Here is a 14,033-nt window from a genome sequence, read left to right as displayed (position 1 = left end):
GGGCTCCACCATCGCCCCGGTAGACACACCGCTGTCACCCCCCCCGGTGGGACTGTCCATGGTGGCGGTGGGTGCACGGGGAAATCGGTGCACGGTTTAGGGGGTAAAACCCTGAACCCTGGACCGTGTGTTTCTCCTTTAGAATGACGTTTCTTAATCCTGCTTAGGCCGGTTCCTAATGTGACACCTTTAACTTAACAGTTTTAGTTTGCAATAGACTAGACCACTATCATACAACAGAATTTCACGTATTTCCACGTATTTTGCGTGTATTTCTCCTCACGCGGCGCTTGCACAGCAAAGCTATGTAATGTATGTATGTATGTATGTTTGTAGCTCACCTAAAAAACGCGGAAAAGCTTTTTTAAGCCGCTTAACCTCTCAGAGACAAGTAGCCTAATTCTTTGTTTTCTAAATTAAGACATGGGGCCCAGGCATTTCGCATGTGGGACAATTTAGGCTATAATATGACTGTTTTTTTTATATATAGTATAGAGGCCCACCAAATTGAATATGATAACGCGGGCAAAGAGATATATATGTAATCTAATAAATCTTAACTATAACGGATGGGTGTTATTTCCAATTAATTAGATCCACTAATTCCAGAAAACCGGAGAGAATTTTGAACCATTCCCGTTTTTACGCATTACTACCTCATCTAGCTAGCTCGCTAGCCGCCTAGCTAAATCAAACGCACACGATACCACCACCAGCATTTACAAACGGTTACCAAAAGCTAAACTAAATAATCAGGAATTAAATATCGGGTTTTTTAAGCTATAAAAAATGAAACGTTCGTGTCTACGATAAAATAAAACAATATAATCCAATGGCTTGTATTGGCTGGTTTTCTCTCCCTTATTCCAATGGATTAATCCCGTTACAGATGTGCCATAGAGACGCTCGAGCGCTACAACAACGTTCTAGTGTGGCCAACGTTCTAAACGTTCTAGTGTGGCCCAACGTTCTAGTGTGGAACGTTCAACGTTCTAGTGTGGCCAAACGTTCTAGTGTGGAACGTTCAACGTTCTAAACGTTCTAGTGTGGCCCAACGTTCTAAACGTTCTAGTGTGGCCAAACGTTCTAGTGTGGAACGTTCAACGTTCTAAACGTTCTAGTGTGGCCCAACGTTCTAGTGTGGCCAACGTTCTAGTGTGGCCACCAACGTCAAACTCTGTCTCAAGATCTCCGAATAATCTCCGTTATTCGCCTCATATAACATCTCTTTCGTCGTTCCCCATTAGTTTAGAAAGAACATGTTTCCTACCAGTAAACCAAAACCAGTGGCCCTTGAATTATTGAATATTGCGATAAAAACCCAAAAATTGGTCAGTAAAACACCGATTAAAAGCAAAAGAATAAGAATATCCCCCTTCGGTTTCCTCCGCTGGTCAACGTGTCTCTGTGTGTCGCGAGGCACAAGACAGTGACAGAAAAATGCGCGCGGTGGTTTTCAATGGGAATCAATGTAAAACATAACTCCACACGGCCCGGTTGTAAAGCCTATTATCCGCGTCCAATAATAAAAGTAAGAGTTAGTACACGTTTTTTTTTACCGAGTGTTTCAATCACCGCTTGTGAAAGCCTAGGTTCTAGGGTCTAATTTCCAAGTTTGTGTTTAGAGGAGAAAAAGAGGCAGAGGTGGCGTGACGTCATTATGGCCCGCTATCTTCAACTGATGGGATAAAAAAGACCAGATATAATTTAAAGGGACAGTGCAGACGACAGGAACTAACAGGACAGGGAACACAGAAATCATGCAGATAATATACATAATAAAAACATGCCAGATTTTTTTTTTAAAACAAAACAATCACTCAATTCATAATATTCAATAGTTGAATTGAATACAATTAGATTTATTGATGAAATTGACAGTTTATTATTGGCTGTGCAGAGAATTAATGTTCCCTGGAGTGAAAATGACAGGTATGTATGAGTACGGGGAATGGCAGGAAGTTATGAACAGGAACATTATAAACATTAAAAACTGTTGTGCAGAAATCTCACTGCACCACAGCCTCTGTTACTTCCACTATAATATTTCACAGAGCCACACTGGGGTGTCAACAGGGTAATAAAACATTTATTGTCAATTCAGTGGAATGCTTTGAGGAAACAGTTACAGGAGGCATTCTCAATGAGAGAAAGAGAGAAATGCAAATGTTAGCTACATACATCAGAGACATCACCAAAGCCGACACTTTCCATGTGTTACAATTGGAGAATCGAATATGTTTGAAACTGTTTGAAGCAGATGTGTGTCAGCTGCGTATGGAAGGTTTCATATTGCTCTATAAAGTTTGAGTTGAGTTTTCCACACTTGAACCGTCAATTTCAATCAATCAATCAATCAATCCATACATTTAATTGCATTTTCATTATGATTTATCATCAGATCACAATTAGGGACAGTTGTACTGATAAACAAAAGCAGTCGCGGAGCCTTCGGTTGTGTGTACAGTGTGTCTTCAGGATGTCTTCAGGATGTCTCGGTGTCCAAACTGGTTCCTGACGTCTTGGCTTTGGTGTCCAAACAGATTAGGAAGCATCTCACGCAGTAGCAGTGGGGGAATACTGCATCGACAGTCTGTCAAATTCATTCTCCTTTGGGAAGAGAAGAAAAAAAGATAAACAATAAAAATCAATCAGAAACTATTGACACTGCTGTGCACTGAAATAACCCGATCTTACAATACCACCTGACCTGTTCTGTTTGTATTTACACATATACTGGGAATTTGTGTAGCAAAGGTTATTCAATGTCAATTCGTTCAATGCTCTGATTGGACGATGTCCAAGGACATCAAAGTCAATAAACAATGAAAAGGTTACTGAGACCTACCAACCAACCAGGAAGAATGCACTGCATCAAAACAAACGAGACAGAGGAGCTGTGTGTGACTGATCCAATCAGCTCACCTTGGCAAGGTAGTCTTTAAGGAAGGGGTGAGCTCTGTGGGCATCCTTCAGCTGAGAGAGATACCGATTGGTTACCTGCAGAAAGGTGCATGAGACCAGTTATTGACCCTACGAGTTATCATCAGGGATTACTTTGAACCCCATTCCCATAAAAACATTTTGTAGATAGCCAAGATTCTATAGATTATTGACTTTGTATCATGTCAATCTGGCCTGGTGCTGATTGCAGGGCCTTGAACTCCTGAACTTTGTCTTAGAGTTTAAAGAGTTTATTACTTTCTGCTGGTGCAATAAAGTCCAGAATCAGATACTACATGTATCAGCAAATTTAATGAACACCCGTATGTTATTAAGAAGCTTTGATGACGCCCTCAGCTAAACAAACCAAAAATAAACCCAGCTAGAGGCATTTCAGACAGACAGACAGAGAGAAGCAGCTGTGTGAAAAACATGATGTATCCTCAGGAATCTCCCATAAAGTTCTCCATCAGCCATACTTGGAGTTACCCGTCTATCTAACATTATTTTATTGAATTATTACCCTCCCCACCCCCCCCCCAGAAACGACCGACATGCAGTAAATGTAATGTCAATGTATCTTTGTGTATGACATATGTAGATGTAAATTCATTGAAGAATCCACAAGGGCTGGGGGGGGAAAGAGGGTGAACGGTGAAAGCACCTACTATTTAAAAAAGGGGATAGGTTTATTGTATTGCTTTGTATTATTACTACTATGCGTTTATTTTGACTACGTATAATTTTGTAAGAATTTAGAACTTAGAACTTGTTCAAATTCGTTCCAAAAAAAAGAAGGAAGAAAAAGAAAAGGAATCCCTCATAAACTGCTACAGGTCCAAAGTCTCACCTCAGGAGCCTTGCCCAAGTGCTGGGTCAGCACCACCAGGTTGATTAGAGTCTCAGGGTGACCGCTGTCCTGGAAGGAGATAGACGACACACACACTGTCAGAGGTTGGAAACTATTTGGTGTTTCTCATAGATGATCAATACTTCGTGACGTTAGAATTATACGGTTCTATCTCCATTTTTGTTCAAAATTGGGTTTTTTACATAATCTGATCCATTAGGTGTTTATTAATGCCTGTGTGGTGTTATTTTTAAAATGTTGAAATTTTTTAGTTAGTAATTCATAAAATACTAAGGTTCCATCTCACAAAACATAATGGAATGTAAAAACTTTGACGCTCAATATCTCTGAACTGCCCTAAACGGAGATAGAACCTTATCATTCTAAGCTCACGACTTCACACACTTCACTATCACACTATTCATTAAGATTGAATCACACTAACGAGCAGCCGTATATCTGTGTAGGCCTGTTCACAGTACACCTGTCATAGTCTGTATGCAACATTAAAGAATGTTGGAGATAACTAGTTGGTGTAAATGTTTAACCAATGACCACTGTGACATCCAAACAAGATAGTGGTTACACTCAAACTAACTAACATGTTCCTCATCATGGATAAACTCCGAGCCGTTAGGATAGAAAGAAAGTATTTGGCGCCATCTATTGGTCACTTGTAAAAAAGAAAAAAAGGCAATTGAGGCTTTCTGCTTATAACTCAGGTCCTTATCCTTAGACCAATATTGGTGTTTAGTTGGGAGCTGTATGAGACAATTACTCAACAAAGCATCAATCTACTCTATCTGTAGACAGACGCCATTACATTTGGGATAAGTAAACGGGACTATTACTATCTACTCCTCCGTACAAAGCACCACAATGTTATTCTACAGGATAGTATTAACTTTATATCTTTATACAAACTACCTCTATATGTAGCCTATTAACTAAATCCAGTCATCACTGAGATATACAGGGATGCAAACTGGTGATGGCCCAAAAAGACAGAAATATACCGACAGAAAACTTTTTGCCTGAAAACAAAGAACATTTATGAAAATTGTTGACCTATTTTGAGGTAAAAAAAAACGTCTAAAACGGCTAAAAGGTGACAAGTTTGCACCCCTGGCTATATCTGAAGCATGTTATTAGAGTGTAAGGAAGAGTGTCTGAGGAAGGAGGTATTAACCTTGTCCAGCGCCTCCTGGAGAACGCCCTCTGCCTCCTCCCACTTGTTCTGGGCCATATGGCAGGCTGCCTGCCCATTCAGCAGAAGCAGGGTGGGGGAGTACTTATCCGACATCTCCTGGAAGATGTAGTAAGCGTCCTGCAGCTTGTCGCCTCCCTTTCAGATAAGGAGAGGAGACGGGAACAAGTCAGTGGGTTGTTTGTTTGTTTGTCGGTTGTTCTATTGGAAGGATGAAAAACAAACTTCTATTTCTTCTTACTTTTTTTCTTTTCCTTTTCACTTTTCTACCCCTCTGTTTAGGGGTTATGCTATGTTTCTTTACTCTTTGTTTTATCATAAGATGTAGATATGATGTTCTGTCCATGTTCTGTCTATGCTGAAACCCGATAAATACTCAAGTGATAAAAAAGAAAAACAAACTTCACCTAATAACGTCAACTCCATTCTTATGGACAGCCATTGGCCATATATGTAACTTGACCACAGAAAATTGGAAATGAAACACATTCACTATATTATTGTAGAGAGAAGAAAATATTAGCATCTAGTTGACATTATGCTAGGTGAGAGTGGCATAAAAAAAACGTGAACAAGCCTGGTAGGCTTATGTCACAGCATGCATGGTCTGCACTCACAACAGCGATGTTGACCCAGGCCGTAGACAGCTGGGTCAGGGTGGCATCCTCATCCTGCTCCTGCATCTTCTTCAGCTCTTTCCTGAGAACGGTACAGCAGAATTAATTTCAAGATTCTGGTCATCACTTTCAGAGCCCTCCATGGACAGGCACCTGCCTACATTTGTGACCTACTGCGTCTTTACAGCCCCAGTAGGTCTCTCAGGTCCTCTGACCAGGGTTTGTTGGTTGTCCCCCGTGCCAGACTGAAGACCCAGGGTGATGCAGCGTTCCAAACCGTGGCCCCCAGGCTCTGGAATGCTCTGCCCTTGGATCTTAGATCAGCTGGCTCGGTCAAGGTTTTTAAAAAACAGCTAAAGACTGTCTTGTATAGACAGGCTTTTGGATAGCCCCATGGGCTTGTCTTTCTGTGTCCTGCTGATGCTGTTGTACACCTGTTGTCTGTTACTTGTTTTTATTTTCACTTGTTTTGCCTGTTTTAACCTGCTGTGGCTTTCACTCTTGTATTATGTTTTATTGTGTATTTTTCCTTGTTATGTAAAGCACTTTGTGACCCTTGGTCTGGGAAAGGTGCTCTATAAATACATTTTACTTACTTACAGCAAAATAATGTAAATAGTAAATACTGAACAAGGGATATAAGACCAACACCAAATCAACCGCTACGTACGTAATTTATAATTATAATAATTTAGCCATTTAGCAGACGCTTTTATCCAAAGCGACTTACAATTACGAATTACAGGGACATTCCCCCTGGAGTAACTGAGGGCTAAGTGCCTTACCCAAGGGCACACTAGTAGTGGTGTGGCTTCAGGCGGGATTTGAACTCACAACCTTCCGATCACAAGTCCAACTCACTATCCACTAGACCACCACTACCCCCCACGTACGTATATGCTCAACTCACTTCATATCTAAAAGGCTGTCCGTTAGAGAGAATGCTGACTGAGCATTTGTGTATGCACACTTACCTTGCCAAATCAACACGGTCCAAGCTCAGCAGCACTTGAATGGTCATCGCCATGCTAAAAATAGAAGGATGGAAATTCTTACTGCTCCACATTTACAAGCAGGGTTACAAAAATAACCGAGTCCTCTGAAAGCCCTTACTACAGAATTAGATAAGATAGATAAGTAATAAGAACACACACACTGTACATATAATCCTGCTCCTCACTTTCAAGGCCCTTCACAATCTTTTCTTGCACTCCCATATCTCTCTGAACTCCTTCACACCTACACTCCCTCTCGCACTCTCCGATCCTCCACTGCCTTTCAACTCACTATACCTTCTGCCCGCCTGACCACTATGGGGTCTAGGGCCTTCAGCCGTTCTGCTCCCCGCCCCTAACATACGCAATATTGATTCACCACTTTCAAATCCAGTTTTAAAACACACCTTTTCACAATGACTTACCTGGTTTGATCTCCTGTATTTTGTTTGTTGTTATATCTGATTTGGCTGTTTTTATCTCATTTTGCTTTGTTGATTTTAATGTTTTGATACGTGGTTGTAAACTGTCTTGTAAGGTGTCCTTGAGAGCCTTGAAAGGCGCCCATAAATAACATGTATTATTATTATTATTAATATTATTATTATTATAAGTGACTCTGGCCCATGTCTGACTCTTACCACTCCAGGCTCTCCCCCTGGTGCAGCGTCCTCAGCGCAGCATCAGTGTTCATCTCGTGGTAGTAGATGGAAGCTGCCATGAGCAGGAAGGTGGTGTTCTCCACATCAACACTCTTTGCCATCTTCTTGTCCAGATCCGCAACAATTGCATCCCTGTACAAGAAACCACAACAGGGTTAGGTTGATTAGATTGATATACCAATCAACCCAGCAATAACTCAATCAATATGTCAGTCATCTTGTGAAGTCATCAAAATGGTAAATGGACTGCGCCTTTTTTGCTGCTCCAAAGCGCTTTACAACGGCCTCTCATTCACCCATTCACACACACATTCACACACCAATGGCGGCAAGCTGCCATGCAAGAATCGCTGAACTGCCAACCTTGTGAATCTACCTCCTGCGCCACAGCCGCCCCCGGTTGATTATTACAACTAGCACTAGTGGATAGACAGTGTGAACTCTGACCTTTTGCTTTCGCTGGAGCGATACTCAGCGAACATCTTGACAGCCTGGAGCTCAGCAGAGGAGCTGGGCTTAATGTCGTCCATCACGACAGCATACTTCCTCTGCAAAGACACACAACGTGGAAGACACTTGGTAAATGGACAGCACTTATATTAGCGCCTTTATCCAAAGCGCTTTACAACGGCCTCTCATTCACCCATTGACTGACTGAAGGCTCTAGATCCCATAGTAGTCACACTTCGACATGTGGCCAGCCGGGGCTCGAACCGCCGATCTGCCAACCTTGAGAACATTAGATGGCAGCTCTACCGCCTGCGCCACAGCCGCCCCATCAGCTGAGAATGGTACAGCAAAACAATGTAAATACTGAACAAAGTGATGTAAGACCAACACCAAATCACACTTAGGATGGCAGCATCAACAGTAACAACCTGTCACTTTAATTTGTATTCAAAATAATTGCCCCTGTGCATATATTTTTCACCTGTGCGGGGTGGGGGGGGTATTTTGGTTTTGGGTGAAGTGACCACAGAGTTCAATTAACTTAGGTGGCAGTTGACATTTGCCAAGAAAGACCCACCCCCCCCAAACATGTCGTGCAACACTTTTGGAACAGACTAACGAATTTAATGGATAACAATATAACACCAATGACAGCGAAGTTAGTAAACAGTGGATACAATGAATGAATGAATAGACATGAATGTATTGATTTGACGTGGCAATGCCAGGATGAATGAAGATACCTGGGCGATATAAGCTCTGTACAGGAACATGTCCCTCTCCACCTCCTTCTCTGGTGTCGAGGGCTGCAAACGACGAAACGTGTCAGTAAGTTTAATACCAGAGAGAGAGAGAGAGAGAGAGAGAGAGAGAGAGAGAGAGAGAGAGAGAGAGAGAGAGAGAGAGAGGGAGAGAGAGAGGGAGAGAGAGAGAGAGAGAGAGAGAGAGAGGGGGAGGGAGAGGGAGAGAGACAGAATGTGAGAGAGAGAGAGAGAGAGAGAGAGAGAGAGACAGAGAGAGAGACAGAGAGAGACAGACAGAGAGACAGAGAGAGAGGAGAGAGAGAGACAGAGAGAGACAGAGACAGAGAGAGCCTCAATTTATTAATTCAATCATAAAAACAAAACAAAAAAGTGACCCTAGATGGCCTAAGGTGTTAGCTTACCACAGTCCCAAACGTTCCCCTTTGAAAGACCACAGGCCGTAGGACATTTAACAACAATGGTTTATTAAACATTAAACATATTAATTACCTTCACTTTCTGCGCTTCGTTGATGCATTGTTGATAGCTGCCGATGTAATATGCGTTTTTGACATCGAACAGCTCGTCGACGTCTCCTTGTTGCGCCGCCATGTTGACAGAATTGATTTCCTGGCCACGTCGCACTCGCTGCGTCACCATTACGCATTTCAGCGCAATGGCGCGTGGGATATGGAGTTTTAACAGGCGTCATATATTTCTGTCTGTTGTTACTCACATCGTCCAGTAGAGGGCGCTCTAACGTCGCACTTTCTGCGTCACCGTTACGCATTTCAGCGCAATGGCGTGTGGGATATGGAGTTTTTACAGGCCATCATATATTTCTGTCTGTTGTTACTCACATCATCCAGTAGAGGGCGCTCTAACCCTAACCCAGACAAGCCTCCAGCCTAGGCCTACACAGTAAACTATAATGTAATAAAAATGAATACAAAAAAGCATGAAATTACAATAATGTTATGGATGAATGGGTTTGATAGAGTAAAAACAGATGAGGCTGTCTATTGTTATTGTTTATGAGTAGGCCTTGAAGGTAGTAGGCTTTTGTTTATGAATGGACAATGTGCAGGCCTGAAAATCATTAATTTTCATTATCCATATGCCATAAAAGCCCCAAAAGTCATGAGTCTTGATTGTATAAAACACAATGAACCACTCCGGAATTCCTGGCCCAGTCATTCACAGACCGGGAGAACGCTGTGCAGGACAGGCCAGCAAACATCCTGTGAAACACCTATTCAGGGATGTCTGGTTTCACAATCAGTGTGTGTGTGTGTGTGTGTGTGTGTGTGTGTGTGTGTGTGTGTGTGTGTGTGTGTGTGTGTGTGTGCGTGCGTGTGTGTGTGTGTGTGTGTGTGTGTGTGTGTGTGTGTGTGAATGAGAGAAAGAGAGAGAGAGAACTAGTTGTGTCGGTTTGGCACTATTGTGTTCAATCATGCTTGAGTTGAATCGATGTGTGTGTGTGTGTGTGTGTGTGTGTGTGTGTGTGTGCGTGTGTGTGTGTGTGTGTGTGTGTGTGTGTGTGTGTGTGTGTGTGTGTGTGTGTGTGTGTGTGTGTGTGAATGAGAGAAAGAGAGAGAGAGAACTAGTTGTGTCGGTTTGGCACTATTGTGTTCAATCATGCTTGAGTTGAATCGATGTGTGTGTGTGTGTGTGTGTGTGTGTGTGTGTGCGCTACAAACATCAGTTCTTGATACATCCATACATTAGGCACCCTAGACACCTTCTAGGCAACGTTCGTTTAATTAGGTCAAATGAATGAATCTTATGTCATTAGACAATTGTGTATAGTCTATTTTGCCCCATTTTGTTTATGGCATTAAACAAACTCCCCACAGTTCCTGCTCATTGTTCTCCTCACACCATTTCCTTTGGGAAACTCTCAGCCTTGGATTTGGGACCTAGATGGAGGATAATTACTGGAAATGGGGGTTGGGAATGTGGAAGTTAGAACAGGCGATTCTCTCTGCTGCGATTGGCTCGCTTCATTCTGCGGATGCTCGTCCATTGGTCAAGCAGAACATCAATCTGGGAATTTTGCTCGTCCATTGGTCAAACAGAACATCAATCTGGGGCATTTTCGTTTGGGCAAGTCCCTCAAGTTTTTAAACTTTTCGGAGAGCAGGGGTCAGGTTACAAACTCCTGTAACCGATCTCAACAGGGAGAGAAGGAGAAACCACTCTTTCAATTATTTACACACAGCCAGTACCTGATCCAAAAACACACTTATGTGTAAGAGAAGGGCTTTTTTTTCTAGAATAACAAGGGAGCTCCGTCAGATCATGCTGTGAAAGAAGGACTTGCCATGGGGTTGTTGCCATAATGAAGACTGGAGACTTTGCAGACTAGATTAATTTGTCCAAATTGTTGCAGTTTGTACTCACTGAGCCCCGCATCCGGTTTGAACTGAACGAAAGGTAAGTTCAACTCCAGGAGATGCATGCTATGCTTTGCTATGCATGCAACCCTATTCAATTTCACTCCTAAATCAAAACATAATGATCAAGATCTTGACGCTTGACCAATCTTTTGCTGGAAACAAGTTGCAATACAATAGCCCACAACAAAATAGCATGCATAATGGTGTGGGACGTGGTCAGATTACTGGCCAGTGTGGAATGTCCTCTTAAAGGAAGAATTAATCATAAATATATAAAAAATATATTATTATTATTATTATTATTATTTAGTATCTAAAAACATCTTAAGCTAAAATGTCTAACACTTGCATGCAGATCTGTAAAGTTCGTCACTTCTAAAAAATATATATTATTAATATTATTATTATTTAGTATCTAAAAACATCTTAAGCTAAAATGACTTGATACAATAACTAATTTGGCATCTCAATGCAGATTCTTCTCCCAGAAGATTCGTTTTTGATTTCCCTTGAATGTTGACCATCCTTCTTTTGATTGACAGGTGTCATTTCTGACGTGACTGACGTGAGTCTATAGAAACGTAGTCCATTTATTGAGATGTAGGTTGTGGATGTCCTTTAAAAGCTGTAGTTTAGGTCTAATTTAACTTTTTTTTTTATCGAATTAGATTCGAAAATTATTTTCTGAACAAGCCATTCATACTCTTGTATGTGTTTGAAGTTAGATGATTAATAACCTTACTGTGTAGGCCTATGCTCTCTCTGGCAGGTAGACACTTTATCATGCAGAGTTGTAAAGTTCGTCACTTCTAAAAAATATATTATTATTATTATTATTATTATTATTATTTAGTATCTAAAAACATCTTAAGCTAAAATGTCTAACACTTTATCATGCAGAGCTGTAAAGTTCGTCACTTCTAAAAAATATATTATTATTATTATTAGCATTATTATTTAGTATCTAAAAACATCTTAAGCTAAAATGTCTAACACTTTATCATGCAGAGCTGTAAAGTTCATCACTTCTAAAAAATATATTATTATTATTATTATTATTATTATTTAGTATCTAAAAACATCTTAAGCTAAAATGTCTAACACTGTATCATGCAGAGCTGTAAAGTTCGTCACTTCTAAAAATATATATTATTATTATAATTATTTAGTATCTAAAAACATCTTAAGCTAAAATGTCTAACACTTTATCACGCAGAGCTGTAAAGTTCGTCACTTCTAAAAAAATATATTATTAATATTATTATTATTTAGTATCTAAAAACATCTTAAGCTAAAATGTCAGTAGCCTGTGACAGGGAGAAAATGATTTATTGTTGCTACCCACACTGACCTATATTGTTTCTCTGTGTTGCTATGCTTGTTGGCTGTGGCTGACAACCAAGTCACAGTTAGACAACTTTACAGTTAACAGCTCATAGTGAGTTTAGGTCCACTTTCTTTGCCCTGGCCACAGTACATTTGCCAAACTTGTTTGTCATAAATTCATCCTCTCAATCTGTCCTAGAGGATTGAATTGTAGTATTGTGTGCCTGTGAAGAATGAAGACGGACAGTAACTCATTTACAAGAGCTGAGAGGATGTTTGACCCAATTTTACAGGACTGCAAAGTTCAGTTGGCCAGGCAGCAGCCTCTGGGGTTGCCTAGGAAACGTGAAACAATCTGTGCATGTCTCTCTGAAAGGCCAAAGTAGGCCATATAATAATAATAATAATAATAACTTTATTTGTATAGCGCTTTTCCTGCAAACGTTGCAGCTCAAAGTGCTTTAATTAATCATTATATAATCTTAATGGTTTGTATGTCAGGGTTCATTTTTAGCTGTGTGAGTGAGTGAGAGATCTGTTAATAAATAAAATACTTCTTTGCTTATCTAACAAAGGAGTTTTATATGAATGTTCTTGTGAATCCATGGGGGGGTGCCATTGTCGTAAACAGGGGAGTTAGTCATGTATTAGTCATGTAATAGTCATCTGCAGTTATCGAAGCACCACCCAGGTTACGGCTTTTATTTACAGACACAATCCAGAAACAAATAGTCAGTAGGTTATACTATAGTGCTTATGCAAAGCGCCACTTAACAATCATGTTGTCTTTGGCTATGCAGAAGTGTGGCCCTATCACCTGCGGGTTTTATAGTGTACTCTACTTAATATAGGCCTGTTCTTGTCCAAATATTGTCTTTTATTTAGAGAGTTTAGGCTTCCCGGGCCACATTTCTGTCTCACCTGTTGCGTCATGGCAGACTTCTGTAACCGCGGTGTATCTTTTTCAAATTGGCGGCATGCATTATTAATCTGTGATCCATTTTATTCCGCTGCGTTAATTATTAATTGCACAGCAAGCCTGCAGATCTGAGAAGACTATAAAAAAGGAGGTTTATGAGTGAAGGGTCCCCCCCCCTCTACCCCCCCCCACCACCACAGGCGTACGGTATTGCACAACCCCTGATAGACGTGTGGGAGGATGAGAGTGTCTGGCTGCACAGACACGCATGCACAAACGCACACATACACACACAAACCCAAACACACACATGCACAAACGCAGACATACACAAATGCACACATACACAAACGCACACATTCACAAACGCACACATACACAAACGCACACATACACAAACTCACACACACATACACAAACACACACTAACTCTAAACTGAGTTCCCAGCACTGCCTCTCCTCTGATATTAAGCACCTCCACTGTTACGTAACTTTTCATGAGGGGAGGAGAGGAGAGGAGAGGGGAGGAGAGGAGAGGAGAGGAGAGGAGAGGAGAGGAGAGGAGGGGAGAGGAGAGGGGAGGCGTGAGGAGAGGAGAGGAGAGGAGGGGAGAGGAGAGGAGAGGAGAGGAGAGGAGAGGGGAGGGGAGGGGAGAGGAGAGGAGAGGAGAGGAGAGGGGAGGGGAGGGGTGAGGAGAGGAGAGGAGAGGAGAGGGGAGGAGAGGGGAGGGGAGGAGAGGAGAGGAGAGGGGAGGAGAGGAGGGGAGAGGAGAGGGGAGGAGAGGGGAGGAGAGGAGAGGAGAGGAGGGGAGAGGAGAGGAGAGGAGAGGGGAGGAGAGGAGGGGAGAGGAGAGGAGAGGAGAGGAGGAGAGGAGAGGAGAGGAGGGGAGGGGAGGAGAGGAGAGGAGAGGGGAGGAGAGGAG

The 14,033-nt window shown here is 41.7% G+C and overlaps 2 protein-coding genes across 2 annotated transcripts in view; one reads left to right on the top strand and one right to left on the bottom strand.

The window, feature by feature from the left end:
- Positions 1 to 2,067: 2,067 nt before the first annotated feature.
- cope (COPI coat complex subunit epsilon) lies at positions 2,068 to 9,079 on the bottom strand (the record flags this gene model as incomplete). Its single annotated transcript, XM_080536085.1, has 10 exons — positions 2,068 to 2,610; positions 2,926 to 3,000; positions 3,794 to 3,862; positions 4,983 to 5,138; positions 5,618 to 5,699; positions 6,592 to 6,645; positions 7,254 to 7,406; positions 7,722 to 7,822; positions 8,468 to 8,530; positions 8,978 to 9,079. 10 exons carry the CDS (start codon positions 9,077 to 9,079, stop codon positions 2,557 to 2,559), a joined length of 909 nt encoding a protein of 302 aa, XP_080392211.1. The 3' UTR covers positions 2,068 to 2,556.
- A 1,661-nt stretch (positions 9,080 to 10,740) lies between these two features.
- tnfaip8l1 (tumor necrosis factor, alpha-induced protein 8-like 1) overlaps positions 10,741 to 14,033 on the top strand; it is a 12,072-nt gene continuing 8,779 nt past the window's right edge. The window contains exon 1 of the mRNA XM_080535884.1: positions 10,741 to 10,903. The gene's annotated coding sequence lies outside the window, so the exon portion shown is untranslated. The remainder of the gene's footprint in view (positions 10,904 to 14,033) is intronic.

The sequence above is a fragment of the Nansenia antarctica genome, assembly GCF_963989245.1.
Source record: "Nansenia antarctica genome assembly, chromosome: 7".
NCBI lineage: Eukaryota > Metazoa > Chordata > Actinopteri > Argentiniformes > Microstomatidae > Nansenia > Nansenia antarctica.
Note: the sequence above shows the minus strand (reverse complement) of the source record. Positions and strands in the feature narration are given on the sequence as shown.